Source organism: Rhipicephalus sanguineus, chromosome 9 (genome assembly GCF_013339695.2).
Source record: "Rhipicephalus sanguineus isolate Rsan-2018 chromosome 9, BIME_Rsan_1.4, whole genome shotgun sequence".
Taxonomy (NCBI): domain Eukaryota; kingdom Metazoa; phylum Arthropoda; class Arachnida; order Ixodida; family Ixodidae; genus Rhipicephalus; species Rhipicephalus sanguineus.
In genome coordinates, this window is record NC_051184.2 from 115,488,407 (window position 1) to 115,508,284 (window position 19,878).

General features: G+C 49.4%; 1 protein-coding gene across 1 annotated transcript in view; it reads right to left on the bottom strand.

Annotated features, from left to right (window-relative positions):
• LOC119406053 (integrator complex subunit 5-like) overlaps window positions 1-19,878 on the bottom strand; it is a 49,235-nt gene that overhangs the window by 27,895 nt on the left and 1,462 nt on the right. Inside the window, 3 exon segments of the mRNA XM_037672900.2 lie at window positions 3,337-3,480; window positions 7,958-8,236; window positions 10,541-10,737. Of these exon segments, the coding sequence (XP_037528828.2) occupies window positions 3,337-3,480; window positions 7,958-8,236; window positions 10,541-10,737 (620 nt within the window).

Genomic DNA, 19,878 nt, shown 5'->3' on the forward strand with positions numbered 1-19,878 from the left:
ACAGGGACTAGGTTGTCCTTGTGTGTATCTCTTCTTAGTCCCTGTGTTCTTTCGCGCTTCTCAAGCAAGAAAAAGCGATCTCGTGATCATCAATGTGTGCCTGCGAAAACGACGATGTGCTTCACTGCAACACAACGATGACACGTGGGCAGCATGTCGCATGCATCTTGCAACGTCAGCACATCATGATTTACCCATTCTGGGAAAAGAAAAAATAACAAAGGACGGTCGGACGGAATTCGCGATGTATGCGAACCAGCAATTGGCAGCGATGCTACCGAGGACTTCTGATTTGGAGCAATTTTTGGAGCAGCAAAATTTCCGTTTTGGAGCACTTTGGAGCAGCAATATTTTCATCTTGGAGCACTTTGGAGCAGATAATTTTGCATCTGGGAGCACTTTGGAGCAGCGAATTTTACATCCTGGAGTGCAATACAGAAGCATATTGCATTAACATTCAAGCACCTGAGTATTATTATGGGGCTCTTATGAAGGCTAGAAATATTTCGATTCATTGCAAATCTCATGGAAAAAAAATCATCTCAGGAGCATAGGCGTGCGCACAGGGGGGGGGGGGGGGGGCAAATCTGCCCCGTACATTGACCCTTGCGATAGCAATTATATGGACATTCGGCGGATTTTTGCCGTCGCCGTTGCCGTAATTTTCCGTATAAAGTCCAAATTAATAACATCACCACGCGCATTCTAGCCGCACGTAAAAGCTCGCGAGCGCTGGCGACGAACGCGGCTGAAGCGGAGATTAAACTAGCCGGCCGTCTGTCTCCGTCGCACGGACAGCCCATGAGATAACATCTTCCAGCGTGCGGGCCTGCCGTCGATTGCTCAGACAGAGAGGAAACGCCCCGCCCGTCTTTCGTAGGGAGCATGAAGGGACGCCAGGGGAGCGGAAGGGGGGGGGGGCATCGTTCGAAGGGCGCAGTCGCTTGCGCGCGCGCTATCTCGAGGCATCAGGAGACGGCTCGTAAACTTGCTGTGCTCTCAACGCTTACTTCGCGTTTAGAGAACTCAGAGCAAGAAAACGCTTCGGTTCCTGGAGGGGCCATATTCCCTTAAACCAGCGTTTTGTTGAGTTACGCGAGATCGGATCCAAAAGAGTTGGCTGCTAGTCTTACTTCGTTTCACAATACAATTTTTTGGTATCGCATTCATTGCTTCGCTCTTAAGCGAAACTGAGTTTTTTTAACCGTTAGCTATTGACCCCCGCAAGCGAGGGGCGGACGTGTAACATGGCGTAGCCGCTTCACTGGGGGCCGTCAGCGACGGGCCCGCTACTGACAGCTGTGCATTTGCGGCTGCTCCGACCAGGAGATATGATTTTACTAATGAGATGACATTTTTAAAAAAGCAAGCAAAAAATTCGAATTGGAACCCTAGCACGTGAGCTCGAAAGGGCAGGGCCTTTTAGGGGGTATTTACCGCAGAGTGATTACAAACTCGGACGTGCTGGCGGAAGGAATTACGAAAAAGCTGTTCTGGATGAAGATCCATGGATAAAGTATATCTGAGGAAAAGTGTCAACGCGTTTCCACCGTTCGCGTGCTCTTCCATAAACGCGAAGCAAGGAAAATTCGATATTGTCCCATATATCTACTGCGAGCGATCCCAGATTTCATTCCGCGATGTCCGGAAACAGAAGTGACAGACATTTTAGCGGCACTCATGTAGTTATTACTGAACATTGCTTTCCTTACGTGCCGTGCGACGCTTGAAACGAGCTATCAGCAGCGTTTCTGAAACAGACGACGTCCGCCGATGAATCGCCGTCGCACTTTCCCGCTACCGATAGGCCTAGACGTCACGAGCCTCTGCGGAGAGCGCGTTTTGCTGTCGAGCCGACTTGCAGAACAGAAGCTGCGTCGGCACCGTGCATGGCATCGTGGTTTACTCGGAACGCACGCGCAAGCGCCATTTATTCAGCGGAATAATTCTTGGTCCATGATTGCGACTTTATTGGCAGACCCAAGATCGAGCTGCACATGTTCTGACGCGCCGGCGGTGCAATTGCCGGTGATAGACGCCTCCAAACCCAAGACTTTGGCGCAGTTTGGCGCAAATTTCGTCGATATTATCAGGATGGCGCAGTAAATACGATTTGGCGCACTTTGGCGCAGTTGGCGCAGGAGTGGAATCACTGAATTGGTGGTTGCTCCTGCAATTTGTGCACTGCTGGTGAAGGAGTTCTTGCCTACAACGCTTACTTCGAAAACCAAGTTCGAAAACTTCAAGGATCATGTTTTCCAACCAGGACACATCGCGAATTCCATCACACTGGCCATTATTAAATTTTTATTTTACCAGAAAGAATGGGTGAATGGTCGCATCAGACGCACTGACGCTGCGAGGTGCAGCTGACATGCTGCCCGTGTACCACCACTGTGTTGCAGTGAAGCATGTCTTCTTTTCCGCAGGTGTGCACTTCGGGTGACCACAAGACCGTCTTTACCACTGATGCTCTACCACTGAGCTACGGCGGCGGTCAGCTGCCAGCTCGTAAGAAGTTCACGTGCTACGTGACGCCAGAAAGGCAGAAATAGAGTGTTCCACACTCGCCGCCATGGCTGCGATTGGCGCTGACTAACACTCCAAGGTTTAAATGCACATATATACCCCATAAAGTGGACGGGAGGATGACCGCCGCCGTAGCTCAGTGGTAGAGCATCGGAGGCGTTATTCGAAGGTCGCAGGTTCGGTCCCTGCCGGCGGCAGGTTATCTTTTCGTCCACTTTACTTTCTTCACATTTATATTCTAAACACTACAGATAACACCCCCTATACTTTCCTTGGCGTTATTGTCTGTTAGTTCTCCTTATTATTGTGTCTAACAAAGAAAACGAGCCCTTAAGAGTCATCTTCTTTCCTTCCGATTACTCTCAGTAATTCAAAGTTCCTTGCATCCCACATGTTTCGTTAATTCGAAAAGTCGCTTAATTCGAAGATTTTCACAGTCCCAGTGACTTTGAAATAACGAGGTTTTACTGTAGATTACATATGAGAAAAAGCATGCCAGTATTTTAATGTCCTCTGCCTCAGGTGTCTTCTACCATGAAGCAAGTGAAGCAGAATGTGTCAATGTGAATATGGACACGGCTATAAATGCTTGTACAAGCTCAACATGATTGCACAGCGTAACCAGAATGATGAAAAAAAAAACACCACACATGGGTTGCTCTCTTCTGTTTTCGATCATGTCGATATTGAATCTCCAGCTCACCGAAGTTCTACTTAATCGTACCAGCTGTAATGCAACTGCATTAAGTCAGAAACTTGTATGTGATGTGTTATAGTGGCGTAAATTAAACAAACCTAGGGACTTACGTGAGAGTTGCCGCTGAGCTTCTTGAGATTCTCGACTAGTTGGGTGGGGTTGGAGACTCGGCCAGACTGCAGCTCAGCCATCAGATGGGAGATGGTGTGTGTCAGGCAGTTGACGTGAACCACTTCAACCTGGTAGATCAGTGCCTGCATACACCACTGGTATAAGCATCCTGAATTGAGATAGAAAAATGGTTTCTCAAACACATCTCAATTCCCCGGTGTTGTGAAGTGCGACTACACTAGACTGGCGATAATTCATACTCTGATAAGTCAAACTTTCGGTTATTTCAAACAGATTTAAAACTTTTGGTTGGCGACTATGTTTACAATGTATTGTAAGACCACTTAATTCAAACTGCTCTATTTAGAGGTGAACATTGACTGAAGTCTCTCTGGTTGAGAAGGAACATAGAAACAGAGGGACACCAACGAAGGTTGTGAGCAAAAAGTTAAAGCTTTTTACTTGACAAAAAAGAAAAGCCCGGAAAAGCTCAATGTTTCGGGTCCAACTTGGACCCTTCTTTAGGGGTGACTGAGATGCACCAACGTGCAGTGTTTATATAGCAGTAGATTCTTTTGTTTGGGCTGTAGGATCATGCTTATTCGCCCTGGTGTGCCAAAGTCCGTGTAGTAGATGCTCGGTTGCACACCCGTGGACTGGCTGACATTATCAGGTGTCGCCTGGATGTGCCACGATTCTACAAAATGCCGCTTATGGTGGTTGGCCTCGCAGAAGCAGAAGCTGCCAAAAGCAATGCGGTGGCCGTTCACCTCGCAGAGCACAGCGAGGTTGCTTGTCTGTGGGTCAAACTTACAAATGTCGTTTTTGCATTAACACAGCCTCTCGTTTCCCCCATGTACACTCAAACCTCATTATAACAAAGTCACATCTGCCTCAAAAATAACTTCGTTATATCAGAAAATTCGTTATAAAAGTTTATTTTGAACACTGTATCTATGACAAGACTATTCTTCATTTACTTCGTCATAACCGATATTCGTTATATCCGTGTTCGTTATATCGAGGCTTGAGTGTATGAGGCGTCACAGTCAGCACATCGTGTGGAGTAAACCATCCCCTCTGCTTTTTCCTGCGGCGACCTGTCTAGTGGGCACAAGAAGAAGCGACTGAGCATGAAAAATGGCTTATGTGCTGCCTTCTTCATTCCCTGCGCAGACAGGATATGTGCAAGCGCTTCGCTTGTGCCTACTACGCAGGGGATACACATCTGTACACACTTGGGAAGCAGCGGTCTCTCTGGATGGGGGAGGTGGGCGTGACAGTGCACGACCTTTTGAAAGAAGGCTTTTCAGTAGCCGCTCTTCTTCCTCCTACACCGTACGATAACGAGTACCAGCATGACATCTAAAAACATCACTGGCAATCACTGAGAGACATGACTTCGCTGTGGCCTGCGAACACAAGTTGGTGTGTTGCTCCTCGTCATATTTACCAGAACTCCCGATAATTCAAACTTCTGATAAATAGAACAAAATCCTGGGGTTTCCCAAGATTGAATTATCGTGGGCCAACTGTAGTTACTGCTTTGCTTCTCCACAACTGTTCCAAGTTGTTTGTGCTACCTTTACACACATGCTAATAACGCGTATTACTCTAAAGGCCGGTACTGCTCGTGCCTAAGGCCACAGTGTGCCTGAGGCGTGTGAAAGCGCTTGTGCATAATCCCTGGCAGTGGACGGAAGATCGACACACACATTCTGCATTTTACAGCAAAGCTGTACATGGCTAGGGTTCCTAAGTGCACCTAGCTTCCTCAGGCTCTCTGAGGTGGTCCATGGAGGAAAAGAAACTACGAGGGAGTGTCACATGACTTTGTTAGCCTTGGCAATCTCCTCTGATGCTGGCCCTCTCGGTCCCCAAGGCCCAGTGCATGGTACATGAGTATGAAGTTGGGCATGTTGGTAATGCTTAACTGATCACGTAGCGCAAAAGTTTTGACACAGGACAAGAGAAGGGACAAAGACGAGCACTTACTTCTAACAAGGTTTATTTCGAGGAGCGTACACATATATACTCTTGAAATGTGAAAAACAAACAAATCATCCAAGAAGCCCACAACTGCCATGCGCGAGAAACTTACGTTCTCAGGAAAGACAATTCTTTTTGACAAAGCCCGAGAGAGGGAGTGCTTACGCAATTCAACCCTAATCTACAAATCCTCTCTGCCTCGATAATTTCTCTTGTCGTTTTAATTGTTTTTTCCAACGATAACACTGTCATGCAAAAGCAGTTTGCAGTCACACGTGCCGCAGTGCATGGCCAAAAAACTATCGCGACCATTCTTGACGTTACAAGTGTGTTCCCGGAGCCGGTCATTAATACAGCGGCCAGTTTGTCCTATGTACTACTTACCGCATGAAAGAGGTATTTCATAGATTACATTTGCTGTACTACATTTGCTGTACATGTGACGAACGGGATTTTGTGCCTTTTTGAACAACCTCGTTTTGCATTTGAAACATCCTTGGTGCATAAGTATGACAGCTTTTTCGGGGCAGAAAAAACCACCTTCACGTTGGCCCGCTCCCCAACCTTTTTCAAGTTGTGGGAGACTCCATGTAAATATGGAACTACAACAAGCCTCTGAGGCCTTACTGGCTCAACATCAGGGAGGGCTTGTTCCAAAAATATATGTATACACTCGTCGAAATAAACCTTGTTGGAAATAAGCGCTCGTCTTCGTCCCTTCTCTTGTCCTGTGTCAAAACTTTTGCGCTATGTGATCAGTTACGCATGGTACATGTCGGGTAGGAAAAGGCCCACAATGTAGCCAGACCATTTGAGGTTGTTTGGTACACGGTAACCTTTAGTGGCACCTGTCGCTGCAGGCATGGAGGAATGAAAGAACAGCACCTGACTAATGACCACAGTATTTCTGAGGTTGTTGTGGCCTCCGAAACGAATTCCGAGACCATCTTCGGCAGGTTGCACAGAAGTCCAGCGAAAAGTTCTTCCTTCACTCCTCTGATGAGGAAGCGAACCTTTTTTTTCCTCAGATATGTCAGCCTTGGCATGGCAGAAAAGCCTCATCATCTCCGCTGTAAAAACGGTAACACTTTAGCTCGGGAACTGCACCCGTGTTTCCAGTAAAGCGGCGGCCCTTTCCTTTTGAACGACGCTCGTAAATGCTGTTAAGAAGCTGGTCTGGAAGATGTCCCATGTTGTCATGGCGGACTCTTGTTCTCGAACCAGGTGCTGGCGCTGTCTTCCAGTGCTAAGTACACAAAGCGCAACATGTAGTTTATGTCCAAATTGTTGAAGGACGTAGTCTTTTCGTACAACTCGAGCTATGACTCTGGATCTTCACATGATAATAATAATTGTTGGAGTTTAACGTCCAAAACCCACTGTACGATTATGAGGGACGCCGAATGCGGCCACCGCAGCCAAGATTTGATCCCATGACCTTCGGGTCTGCAGTCAAGCACCATAATCACTAGACCCCCGAGGTGGCTGATCCTCACATGATGATCCCCGGAACATCGGCGGCTCCATTGGCTGCTGCATCCCGATCGCGAGCACTGGCACAGTGGTTATCATTGTTGCCACAGTCCTGGTCACAGCCTTGGTCTTCTGGGTGTTATCAGGTCAAAGCTCGTACTCATGTGGTAGACCTTGTTGCCTGCAGCTAGCTCGCCAGTTGGGGTTGGCATCGATGTCTTATTCATGACTTGGGCAGCGTTCACAGCTTGACGGGGGCATCCCAAACATGAACAAACAGTACCTCCACTAGATGTCATGTGGTCGTGACATTGAAGAAGGCAACAGTCAATGTGTTCAAGACAAAACTCTTTATTTGGGTGAAGTTGTGCCTGGGAAATGAAAAGTCAAAAGTACAAGCAAGCAATACACACAATGATAGTGGTGATCACAGCGATAGCCGTTGGTTAATCTGCCAAGTGGAAAAGCACATCGGCATTTAGAATATTATGCCTTAAGGGCAAGTCTATGTCGCAAAAAAAAAAAAAGAAAATTTATCCAAGTGCCATCGAAGATTCCAGAGTCTTTGCTGGTGCCCGTGTAAGTTCCAGAATAAACAAATCTTCACGTTGTGTGCGTAATCTTATCGGAACATTCGAAAAAATATTGGAAGGTTCCCAGTCATTCGAGTGCAGTTTGCGCAAGGTAGCAGTTACATGTGTAATGGGCCGGTTACGTAAAAAAATAGAAAACAAGAGCGTGCGTGACAATATTGGGCTAGAACTAGAATGCCCCACTGGTGATGGAAACTGTATCCAACATTTGAAAATTTCTTGATTACTAAAGCACTGCTGCACAGAATAATGACGTTTTAGATCTTTCACTCCAGAATAAATTGTTGTTTGCCTTTAGTGTCCCTTTAATGCAAAGATTCTTCAGCCTGATTCTCCGTTTCTGCTAAATGCTGGCACTTTAAAAATTCTGAGCTGCAACTCAGTTCCTCTTGCGAAAATTTCACCTGTGTAATGATCGCTGCCCGAAGTCTTACTCCTCATAATGATTGCGCTCCGTAAATAAGGTGTACTGTGGCTAATACAAAGGCAAAACCTCAAAGAGCATTATTTTTATAAACCAGTCATCTGGACTGCAAGCTTTCAGCACGAGTGGAGGGTGAATTACCTGAAAGAAGAGCAACTCAGTGGAGCCACGGATGCGACCCAGCAAGTGGCTGAGCACTGTCAGCGCAGTCTTCTCCTTGCGGTGGACACAGATGAGGGACAGGGCATTCCACAGCCACATGGTGCGGGGCCCACAGCGGGTGTGCTGCAGCCAACCACACAGGTCACCCAGTCGGGCCTCGAGCGCCGACAACAGCGGTATCTCAGCCGCACCAGCAAATACCCGTTGCTGCATCTCGAGCAGGACATTATCCAGCACGACCCCGGCTGCATTGGGAACCTGCATCGAGACATCCCTATGACTGACTTCAGCAGGAGACTGGACAAATTTATTCATTTATTTATAACGTGGGTTTTGCCGTAAGCACTCCTGCATAAGATTACAGGTTGCAGAAGAGCTGTGCGGACACTACCGAATAGCAGCGTGTGTTGGTGTCTTCCATGCTTTTACAGCAAAGAAGTACATAACTAGGCCATTCGTAACTCACTGAACAGTGACCCTCTCAACAGAAAAACCCAGCCGGTGTGTGCCACAGAAGTGGGCAAACCCCACCACTGCTCACCACTGGTAGGGAAGCAGTTTGGGCTAGTTGGTATTGCATTAGGGTAGCGAGTTGGGAGAGTTGGAAAAATACTCCTGTCGGCCAGCGCAAAAGGGACACGGAGCAGAAAAAGAAACGACGACACAGGTGCTGTTTAACAAGTGAATGTTTAATAGAAAAAAACAGCCCTAAAATTTGAACCCGTCTAAGTTTTAGGGGCAAAGCTCCTTATAGCGAGACCTGGGCGGTTGTCGATCGTTGGTCCATCCAGCGCACCCCGTAGTGTTCCCTTATCGTACAATAGAGGGCGCTGTCCCATAGAGATGCATGCAAACTGCAGTTGGGTGACGATATACTAGATGGTGCTGTACGCATTCTGTGTCGTCATCTCCATTTCTCGTCTCGTTTCCGGGAGGGCGCTGTCCCACAGACATGTGTACAATATGGCGGTTGGGTGAAGGTATGCTAGATGGCGTTGGCGGTGCAGCTGTTCTCTGATTCGCTGCTGTGCGGGCATCTCTCATTCCCCGGATCGTCGGCGTACGAGTGCGCTTGCCGGATCGTGCTGCTTGGCGGACCATGGACGACGAGGAGCGCCGGGTGCGGAAGGCCGCTGCGGCTTGTACTCGTCGGCAGGATCCCCAGGTGCGAGCTCAAGAGGCCGCCGCGAAGCGCGCGCGGCGTCAGGCGGATCCCGAGACGGTGCGCGCCAAGGAGGCCGCTGCGAAACGTGCGCAGCGAGAAGCGGACCCGGGACTGCGAGAACGGGAAGCGGCTGCGAAACGTGCGCAGCGAGATTACTGCTGGGCGAAACCACTGAAGATTTCACGGTGTAACCATGATTGCTTCAGGAGCTTCGCCCCAAACTCTTCATCATTCACCCCGTGGATATGCCGTGATTTTCTTTCCTTTTGAAAGCAGCTGTGACAACCTGGCGAAGCTTAAAAGCATTGTCAATGTTTTGCTGCATTTGTTCGTTTTATCATTTTCAATACGCCTTTTGACATCGAGGGTTTGTTGGGCTCGGGAGTTACTGTCACTGCTTAAGAGCCCTATGCTCGAGGAGTGGCCAGCAGCGACCCCATGGGTTGGTGGTGTATTACCGTAGGAAAAACAGCGCAAAGACCAGGACAGAAATGTTTACACCGAAACAGAAAAGGTGCAGGCTCATTCATATTACAAAACACATCATCGTGTGTGGGCCAAAAAAACCAGCTCGTGCAGCGCTATAATGCATGCACCTTTTCAATGAAGACTCCCTGGGTGTCGCCATAGACTCCACCCCCCATAAGAAATGCACTGTCGAGGCAGCGACTTAAGTGTGTGGCGGCCTCACAGCTGCACAGCAGCAGCCAGACACCGTTTCCCATCTTTGACTGCCAGTAAAATCTTATCACGTTGTGTACGGGAAAGGGGAGTGGTGCAAGGGTGTGCAACCGGCTGTACGATCATGAAAATAAAGGTTAGTTTGTAATAGTATGGAGAGCTGGGCGAGTTGGTTTTGAGGACATTATTGAAAACATTTCGGCGCGCACACAATAGACGAAGACGAAAGGCGAGAAGACAAACGGGCGCGATCTCACAACTCAGTTTATTGAAGGAAGTACACGAAATATATAACCGAGGGTGGCTCAAGAGCGCATGTGTGTAAAAAGAATCAATCAAACATACAAACAAGCAAACAAACAACTTGTTTGTTTGATTGATTCTTTTTGCACACATGCGCTCTTGAGCCACCCTCGGTTATATATTTCGTGTACTTCCTTTAATAAACTGAGTTGTGAGATCGCGCCCGTTTGTCTTCTCGCCTTTCGTCTTCATCTATTGTGTGCGCGCCGAAATGTTTCCAATAAAGGTTAGTTGTAGCTTGTTCTTTAGGGACGCACTACTGTCTGTTGATTTCCAGCCGCACTCGCGTCCCGCACAACATTGGTGACCCGGATGTGACTGTACAGCCGCTATGGACCCGCCTCCATTTTTGTCACGCCTACCTGGACGACTGGCTTATCGCGAGCAAAGTTGGTGTTATAAATGGTTCTCACCGCAGGCAGCAGTGCTGAGGAGAACTCGCTGTCACCCGAGGCAATGTCCAAGATCTGGCTGAGAAAGCGCAGGTCACCCGAGCCACTCTGCACTATGAGAACGACGGTCAGGCTGAGCAGGTCTCGCGTGCCCGGAATTTTGGCCGACTCCCATTTGCCCATCAATGTCGACAGCTTGTTGAGCGTGTCGGCTGACACTGCAAAGGCAATGAAATCAATGAAGTAAATCAAAATGCTATTTCTAGCAGGCTAAGCAAGGAAGTAATGGAAAAAGGCTGCAAAAAAACTGAAGCTTGACTTAACCCCTTCCCCCAATGGTAAAATTTGGTCGTGCCCAATGTCGAGAGTAACGAAAGGACGATACGACGTTCTGCTGGGCCGGTGACGAAGTGCCTGGCATTGTTGATTGATCACTATATATACATCTCAAACCATTTAGCGACACCCTCTGTTAGTGGGTTACTAGTGTTAGTGTCAGTGTCACCACCTCGGCATAACGTCTGCCCCCAAACACTTTCAGCAACACAGAATGCAACAACACTGCATCTCCTTTTCTGAGAGCTACAAATTCAGTCTTTTGGGTGGGACTACACGCCCCCTGGACCTGGTAACCTTGTGGCGGATGCTGCCAGGCTCTGTCCTGCTACTCGTATCGTGCTGGCCAGGTGATGCAGGTGATGGCTGCTCCTGGCTTGACCCCAGGCTCGGAAGTGACAGAAGTGGCTGTCATGTTCTGCTTGGTAGCGACCAAAAACCAAAATGTTGTCGATCATGTTTACAACGTCGGCATGACCCTTGAGAATGTAGCTCATTTGGCACAGAAAGTGTTCGGGGGCGGACGTTATCCCGAATGGCAGCCAACAATAACAATTACGTCCGAACGTGATGAATGTTGTTAATTCTTCAGACTCTTCTGCCAGTTTTACTTGATGGAAACTGGATGTCGCGTCAAGCTTCAAGAACACCTAGGCATTACCAAGTTCGCTCTATTGCATTACCTAGAGTCCCAAAACTTGGTCTACGGCGGGCAAGATATGGCGCTCTCGCAACACCACGTGGTTCAGCTTGGTAAGGTCGATGCAGATGCGGTATGAACTGGATGCTTTCGGTACACAGAATATACCCGAGCAGCACTAAAGCTAGGGTTGCCAGAGTTTAATTAGGACGGGTTAGTAGCGCAGTTTGTGTCTAGTCTGAGTTTGAATTTGCAGTTATGTGTATTTGTTTTGTATGCTTTTATATTTTTTGAGTGCCTTGTGTGCATTTCATAAATGTGTTGTGCCAAAACAGTGTTCTGTTTGAGCCCATCGCCCAAAACCACCCAAATCCGCGACAGTTGACAAGCCTGCCAATTCGGGCAACGTCAGCGACGTCATGCGATGATGACAATGGACGACTATTCGGCAGCAGCAAGGACAGCGACATTGAAGAGCGTCGAGAACACCGACTGGGACACAACGCAACTGACCCTGGACATTGACGAGAAAACCATTCAAAACCCATACCAAAAATTACATCTCTTGTGCAATACCATAGGATTACAAAGCTCGGGGAATAAGTGCAGTTGTTAATGGTGACTAACAATTCCGCCCCAGTGGCCATGGTGACTAATGGTGACTAACAATCCCGCCCCAGTGGCTATGGACACCGACCCGGTGGTGAATGAGCTACGGCGGATACCGGCGGTGAGTGACTGCCACTTGTCAATGTGGCCTCCTCGTCTTTGGACCAGATCGCAGCTCTTCACGCGCCTTTGACGACTGCCATCATGCGCGGAGGCCATGCGCACATGGAGCCTGTGGCCCTGACAACCCTGTGAGGCTTTCCAACTTCTACTGGACAAGACGCAAGGGAATCGGTCGTCGTTCATCGACGACCTTTCCACTTTCAGGATCGTTTCCGGGATCCTGGAGCTCGATTTGCTCAAGCGGGTGCTGCCTGTTGCCCTGCGAGGTACAGCAGCGCAGTGGCTGCACCTCCAGCCTCCCTTCCTGTCCTGGGACAACTTCATGGCAGCACTTCGAGTGCAGTTCCTACCTGTCGACCATGGCTACCGTGTCCACTGAGAGCTCGATGCCCGAACGCAATATCCAGACGGGGGCCTCAGTGCATATATTAGGGCAATGCAGGAGCTGTTTCACCGCGCTGGTCCCCGTGCCCCGAAAACCGTGAAGGTTTCCCACGTTCTGCAGTGATGCCACCCTTGCTATCGGCCATACCTGTTTGGCCGCTCCTTTTCTTCCCTTGAGGAGCTTGCCCGTGTTGCTCGGTAAGTTGCAGAGCCCGTCTTTTGGGAGCACCACTACGCTCCGCCACCACCTGCCGACGTTCCTGTTGAGCCAGCCTGTTCCTCAAAGAATACCTTGGCATCTTAGCTCCACGACTACCTCGTCGATTACTTCACTGCCCATGGCATCCCGTTCGTGCGCGTCATGGGCCTCACTGATGCTGCCGCAAGAGGGCCTCTACCTGGAGCGATGGGGCAGTGAGCCAGGGCTGATGTTGCGGTGAGCGCGAAAGGTGCAGAGGACGCGGCGGCACCGAATGCCGACAATCTCTGCGAGTACGAGCGGGCCCTCAAGAACATGAGTGCCGAGCCGTCTGTTGATGTGGGCGTGGCGGTCGTCGGGGAAGGCCGAGGAATTCCAGAGTGGTGACGAGGAGGTCGAAGGGTGTCCGAAGCGCAAGTGGGATGTCACCAAGGTTGGGGGGAGGCGGACACCGTATGAGAGGATGACGCGAGGCGAGATGGCGTTGTGGACCGGGAGGCGGCAGCCGACGGCAAGGGCGGAGATGAAGAGGATGAACAGATCACTATTCTGAAGGACAAGAAGAACAAGCATATGAGGAAAAAGAAAAACCGGGATGATGATAAGCTTGAGAACCTGCTGAACGAGATTGTATCGGAAATTGAGACGATTCATGTGGGGCAGCCAAACAGCTCCGTAGACACAGTAGCACACATTCACGAAAACATGTCGGAAGACAACCCGGACAGCGAGATAGAGCATCGCACCGAACAAGAGACCAAGAAGGTCAAGGCTGAACCAGCCAGGGCACATCCACAGCACGAGAACGAGTCTGCAGCTGGGTGGCGTGTGAGCAGCTTGGAGGCTACGCGTGGTGCCAGGAAGGCTACGGCCTCCAAGCCCATTAAGCACGAGAGCGAAGAGGAGGGGGAAGAGGCAGCCTTTGCTGAGGTGGCCCCGACGGCAGCCACCAACGAGGATGAGTCAAATGACAGCAAGGACAAGAACGACGAGAAGAACGAGGTAAACAATGACGGGGATGCAGGCAAGGTTCATCAAGCAGATTCCGAGGATGCCAACGCTAATCACAAGGAGGAACCAGAGGTCAACAACAAGGATGAGAAGACACCCCCAGACAGCGGCAGCAAGGTGGCTGCCACAACGACTGCTGATCCGAAAGTGGATGCTGAGTTCCCATTTGCCACGAACAACGCCGGGACCTTGGTGACGGCTACCGCATCCTCCTTCCCAGTTTCATCGGAGGGGAAGGGGCAGTATGGGAGTGGCGGCTGCAAGCGTGGCGATAAAGGACGAAGAGAAAGATGGACACAGGCATGCTTGCGCTCGCGCCCAGCGGCCGCTCACGGGCAGTCGCAGTTGAGGCTTGGATGGGTAAACACGTGTCCCTTTGTGTCACGGCCTCATCTCTGAGGTGTTCCGGGCCGGCTGCCGCCCAGAACCCCACAGAACCAACATGCAAGAGGACAAATTATGGCAATCTGTGACATCATGACGTCATCACATGAAAATGATTTCTGCATCATTCGTGTTGATGCCGATGGTCACTTTTGGAATTTGATTAGGCATCTAAGGCTTTCACCTTAATAAGTAAAAACTGCTATTCTGCTCCTATACATGCAAAATGTACATAGAAGAGAGACATTCCATTTGTTCAGGAGGCATTTTATTTCCAGTATATTTTTCTTGGAGAACTAAACAGCCAGGGTGCGGCCACACACGGACCGACATTAGAGACATCATGTTTAGTGGGGAGAACAGGGATGCAGAAAATGTGGTGCTAAGAAATGAAAAAGAAAAGAAAGAAATTCTTGTAAACTCAACAATATTATTATTAACCCGAAAGTGTTTTATGCCGGGGTCCACGAAGACTTTCATGATGTAATTCAGTCACGGAAATAAGTCAGCAAAATGAACGCCATCAGATGGCAAAGAAAAAAACTATAAGAAAAAGTTCCATTGACAGGAGCCGAACCCACGACCTCTCGGTCCGTGACGATGGCTGGCGGTCATTTAGCCCACTGAGCTACCTCCAAACACATAACTGAGGCTACATGGACGCGCCTTTTATCTTTCACACTTTCCTCTCAAAGTGCTCTTGGATGGATTGATGCTATGAGCATCCCATTCGGCGCGTTTTCCAAAAGAAGTGCAATTTCTTCAATGCTTTGACACATCACGAGGTGGGGGCTCCCAAGGCTCGCTCATAGCATCCATCCATATAGAAAAATAACTCTCCGACACTCGCCTGGCTGTTGCACCGCGTTTCCCGCTCGCCCTGTGAGCATTAAAGGCCAGGCTATAGGGAAGACATGGTGCTCGTCGCGTTTCACGGCACTTTGAAGGAGTGCATATCGAGTATCTGTGTTTACTATGTGCTGATTAATGCCATCTTTGCGCGGGATTCACCATATGCGGTGTCCAGGTATACGTTGACAACTTCAGCTACCGCAAGGGTTAAATCATGATAATGGGCGTTAGTCGTCGGCAAGGGGATGTGCCACCAGGCGTCAACCTGGGTGCGTCCAGATCAAGTGGTGCTATATCTGCCAAACAAAGATAGACATTGTACAAGCTCTCATATACCAATGCACAATAAACAGTCAACTACTCCTGCGACAACACATTTCACTTTCGTGTTATACCGATTCCTGTGATGAAGGGATCAGCCATCTTTTTTTACCTACAACTTCCCATAACTGTTTTAGTTTCATAATAAATATAGCAGTATTTATTTGAGCACAGGAAATGAGAAAATTATTAATAAAATTAGGCACTATTTCTTGGTGCACAGGCAGGCACGTGTTTCAGTCCTGTAGCTTCCCCAGCACTGCAATGCTGTACAAGGTAGTGACGTGTACACATGATGCTGCAGATTGTATGCGTGTTTTGCTTCAGTCACTCAAGTTTTGTTTTTTCCACAAGGAAGCCGCCACAAAAAAATCCCCACCAACTACACTCGGATACCACTTCAAGGGACCCTGCAACACTTTTTGAGCATGGTCAGAAAACGCTGCCGATCGGTAGTTGAGGCTCCTGAGAACACGCGAGCCAAACATTATAGCGCAGCACGCGGACTGGAATTTACAGTTAATTCTCAAAGTCGGCTAGAAATTTCTCCATCTCTCTACAAATGATGCCATATACCCAAATCACTGCACCACGGCTGTTGTCTGACTTCAGCATGGCGAGCTGCATAGCTATCGTGGGCGCCGCAGGATGCCACCATGTGCCTGTGATTACACTGAAGGTAAGCCTCAAGGTCATGACGCACACTGACGAAGGGACGCATCTTCTTGCCCCTTTGTCATCCCCCTCCCTGCGTAGCTTTCAGCGCACTTGCTGGTACAAAGAGAAAGCGCTTAAAGCGTGTGGCAAATCCCTGTAACTCCGCTCGTACTTGACGGATTCCAAAAATATTTGCGGTGGTCGATTCGCTAGGTAATAAGCTCTTTTAATGGAACCATTATACAATTACTTGGAAAAGTGTTGCAGGGCCCCTTTAAGAAGGCAGGAGAGGCCCCACCCATACGATTGAAGTGTGACCGCCGATGGCCCCCTTTGTGACTAAATAAATAGTTCCACTCATAAGCTGGACAGCCGAAGAATCCGTCATTCGAGTCACGATGTCAGTCTAGAGTGCACACCCATTTGTACCTTTGAGAAGGAAATGCCACTGCTTTTGTAAACTGTATCCCAATATAGAGGCTTTGCTGTAATAGATCGCTTTCCTTCCTTATGGCCCAGAATGGCACTAAAAAAATCCTGCCATATCCACGAAGTGAAGGATGATTGAGGAGCTGGCTCAGAGATAATCGGGTAAACCGTGAATGCTCCGTACAATTCCTCTACTGTCATATAAAGACGTCACACGTTGTTATAGGCCTAGTGCGCTGCAGCTTTGAACCGAACAGGCAGCGCCACCGGACGGCCGCGGCGGAAAACTTGGGATTGTCGTTTGTTGCTCCCGTGCCCACAGTGACGGTAGAAACGCATGGCTCCTCGCCGAAAGGACGTAAAAACGTCGCAGAACTCCGGTAATTTTCCGTACTTCTGTGTGTATGGCTGGTACAACAGCTGTAGGAACACCGTTCGGAAGCAACTAGCTTTAAAATTCTGCGGGTTACCTGAGAAGTCGGACGAAACTGAAAGACAACTCTAGCGCAGCTGTGCGGGGCTGCGTAAGCAACGCCTCGAATTCTGTCCATAAGTGTCGCCACTCTCGTGCGTTTTTTTTTTCGCCTTTTATTATTTATTTTAAATGTATACACAAGCTTACAAGCTCACAAAGAAATAGGAAGATAGCAGGCTGACAACGGCCACCTAGAGGGGCAATGTGCCTGTCTGTGTCTTCTGCTCTCACGCGTGATTTCTTGGCGGCCAGAGCGGCGAACAGAGGTAGCCGGTGCGGAATCCGACACAAATTTGCCGCGTCCCCTTCGTTGGGAACGAAAACATTTCGGTATGGCTCAGCACACGTAGAGCACTGAAAAATCAAAAGCTCACCTCCCCTCGTACGTCGTAGTCCACGGTTTTCAACTGCACTTTGCATTTCCTCATAATGTCGGAAGATTCCATCGCGCACATCAATTCTTCTTTCAGACCACACACTGACCACTCGCGTGCAACTTCATACCAAGCGACCAAGAACTCCTTTTGAAACACACGTTATTGTAATTTCAATCCTACGGAAACCGCAGAACAACGCACGATCGTCGCTTCTTGTCCTCACGTTCACGCGCGGGCTGGCGGTCATGGCTGGCGATGCGCTTTCCTAGCAGACAACAACCAGTGACGAACCGATGGGCGCTTGCAGTCTCACTGTCTGTAAAATGTGTGTGCGCGCTCGCCTGTGTGTGTGCGTGCGTTGTGAGCGTGTTTGTGTGTGTGTGTGGGAGGGGCGGGGTGGGGGTGGGGGTGGTCTACTGTTCCCTGCATGGTGTCCAAGGGACGGAAAATAACTTGTTTCCCGCGCAAGCAGCTGTGTTTTGTCGGCTTTTTCTTTTATTTCTTTTTTGTTGGTAGGGCTCGCAGTTCGGTTTTCAGCGAACAGAAGGACTGAGAGGGGTCTCTCTTTCTCGAATGGCTTGAGGCCAAAAGGGGACAAAGTTTTGTTGAATGCTTGCGTTAACAAGTGTCGCTGCATGCTGGTTTTTTGGCTGTAGTTTGAGAGGTTTTTCAGACAGGAAGAAAAACATAAATAAACATAAGTTAGCACAGCGTATTTACACACGCAGACAGAAAAAAAAAAAGAACTACGGTGGCAGTTCTTGGAGAACAGCGGCCGCCGCAACCGTAGCCGCCGCCTTGAAACATGCAGACGGGCCCGTAGGCAACAATCCTAACAGTGCGCCGCTAGCCCGATAGAGGGCGAGAGCAGTAGTGCCACCATACCAGCTCACGAGGTCTATAGTAGCGATTGTGGTCGGGTTGTTGTCGAACCACAAGCGGTCGCAGACCTTACAGCTGTGGCCGAACGTGTGGTCGAGGAAATCGGGCTTGCAGCGCGCGTCAGCATCAATAACTTCAGGTAGTGACCGCATTCGGCGCTTGGGCCACTGCATCCCACGCCCGTACCTCTTCGAGGTTCTCTTTCCCCCGCTTCCGCGCTGCTTCGGCTTTGTGGGCTTGTATCTTGGGGTCCGCACGAAGCTGATGTCTCTCTGCGGCCTCGCGAGCTCTCACCGCAGGGTCTTGGCGGCGAGCCCTCCGCTCCGCCGCCTCGTCTTCTTCGTTCATGTTATTAGTAACGAACCACACTGCCCGAGTGGAGCGAGCCCTGCATGCTACAGTTGGCTATGCTATATGTGGTTTTCCTGCGTTAATATCATCATCAAGGCACTCGAAGAACAAGAGGAAGAAGACTTCTCTTCCGCGCGAGTGTGTGCATGCTGCAGTTGGCTATGCTTTATGTGGTTTTCCTGCGTTAATATCATCATCAAGGCACTCGAAGAACAAGCGGAAGAAGACTTCTCTCTCGCGCGAGCGTGTGCATGCTACAGTTGCCTATGCTATATGTGGTTTTCCTGCGTTAATATCATCATCAAGGCACTCGAAGAACAAGAGGAAGAAGACTTCTCTCTCGCGCGAATATGCATGCTACAGTTGCCTATGCTATATGTGGTTTTCCTGCGTTAATATCATCATCAAGGCATGGGCGTCGGCAGGATTTTGCCTTGGGGGGTGCAAACCCGTCTTACATCGCAGCTGGGGGAGGGAGAGAGAGCTGGCATAGCTTGGGTGGGGGGGCAAGTGTCGGTGTGGCTTGAGGGGGGCAAGTGCCCCTTTTGCACCCCCCTGCCTACGCCCATGCATCAAGGCACTCGAAGAACAAGAGGAAGAAGACTTCTCTTTCGCGCGAGAGTGCGCATGCTACAGTTGGCTATGCTATATGTGGTTTTGCCTGCGTTATACAATCATCAAGGTGCTCGAAGAACAAGACGAAGAAGACTTCTTTTTCGCATGAGCTGCTCCTGCAGCAGTCGCCTCTGGAACTAAGGTTATGCTTACGGCGCAATACTTTGCCCCAGCTTAAAGGCCAACTCCGGCAATTTTTTGGCCATGTCAAAGTAATGGTGCTTTTATGTTCCTGAGACGCTCCTGTTACGGGCCCGATAGCAGAAATACTCGGCGAATTGGAGAATAATTTTAAATAAGCAAAAAAGCGCAACACCGAAACCGAACCGAGTGTACTGTTTACGTATGACGTAGACGTTGTTACGAACGAACAGTCGTGCAACGCATGCCGGTCACGCGGCGCGGAGTATGAAAACTGTGACAGCGGGGACGAACAGGCGCACAGTGGAGAGGTGTGAGCACGCCGCGCATCAGCTGTAATGTCTGCGACTGACAGTGCCGCGTCTGATACTGACAGTGTCTCGGCCAGCACAGCAGACGCTCGCTGTAGCGGCCGAAGTTAGCGGTGCCCTCGGCTGCGTCACTTCCGCCGCCTTCCCAACACTAACGTCACAGGCGCAATGTTGCCAATAATTGTGAGAAGCCAGGAGGGCGTTTGCAGACAATCTTTGAAATTCATTTGCAAACAATCTGCGCATGTCTCAAGCCTGTAAT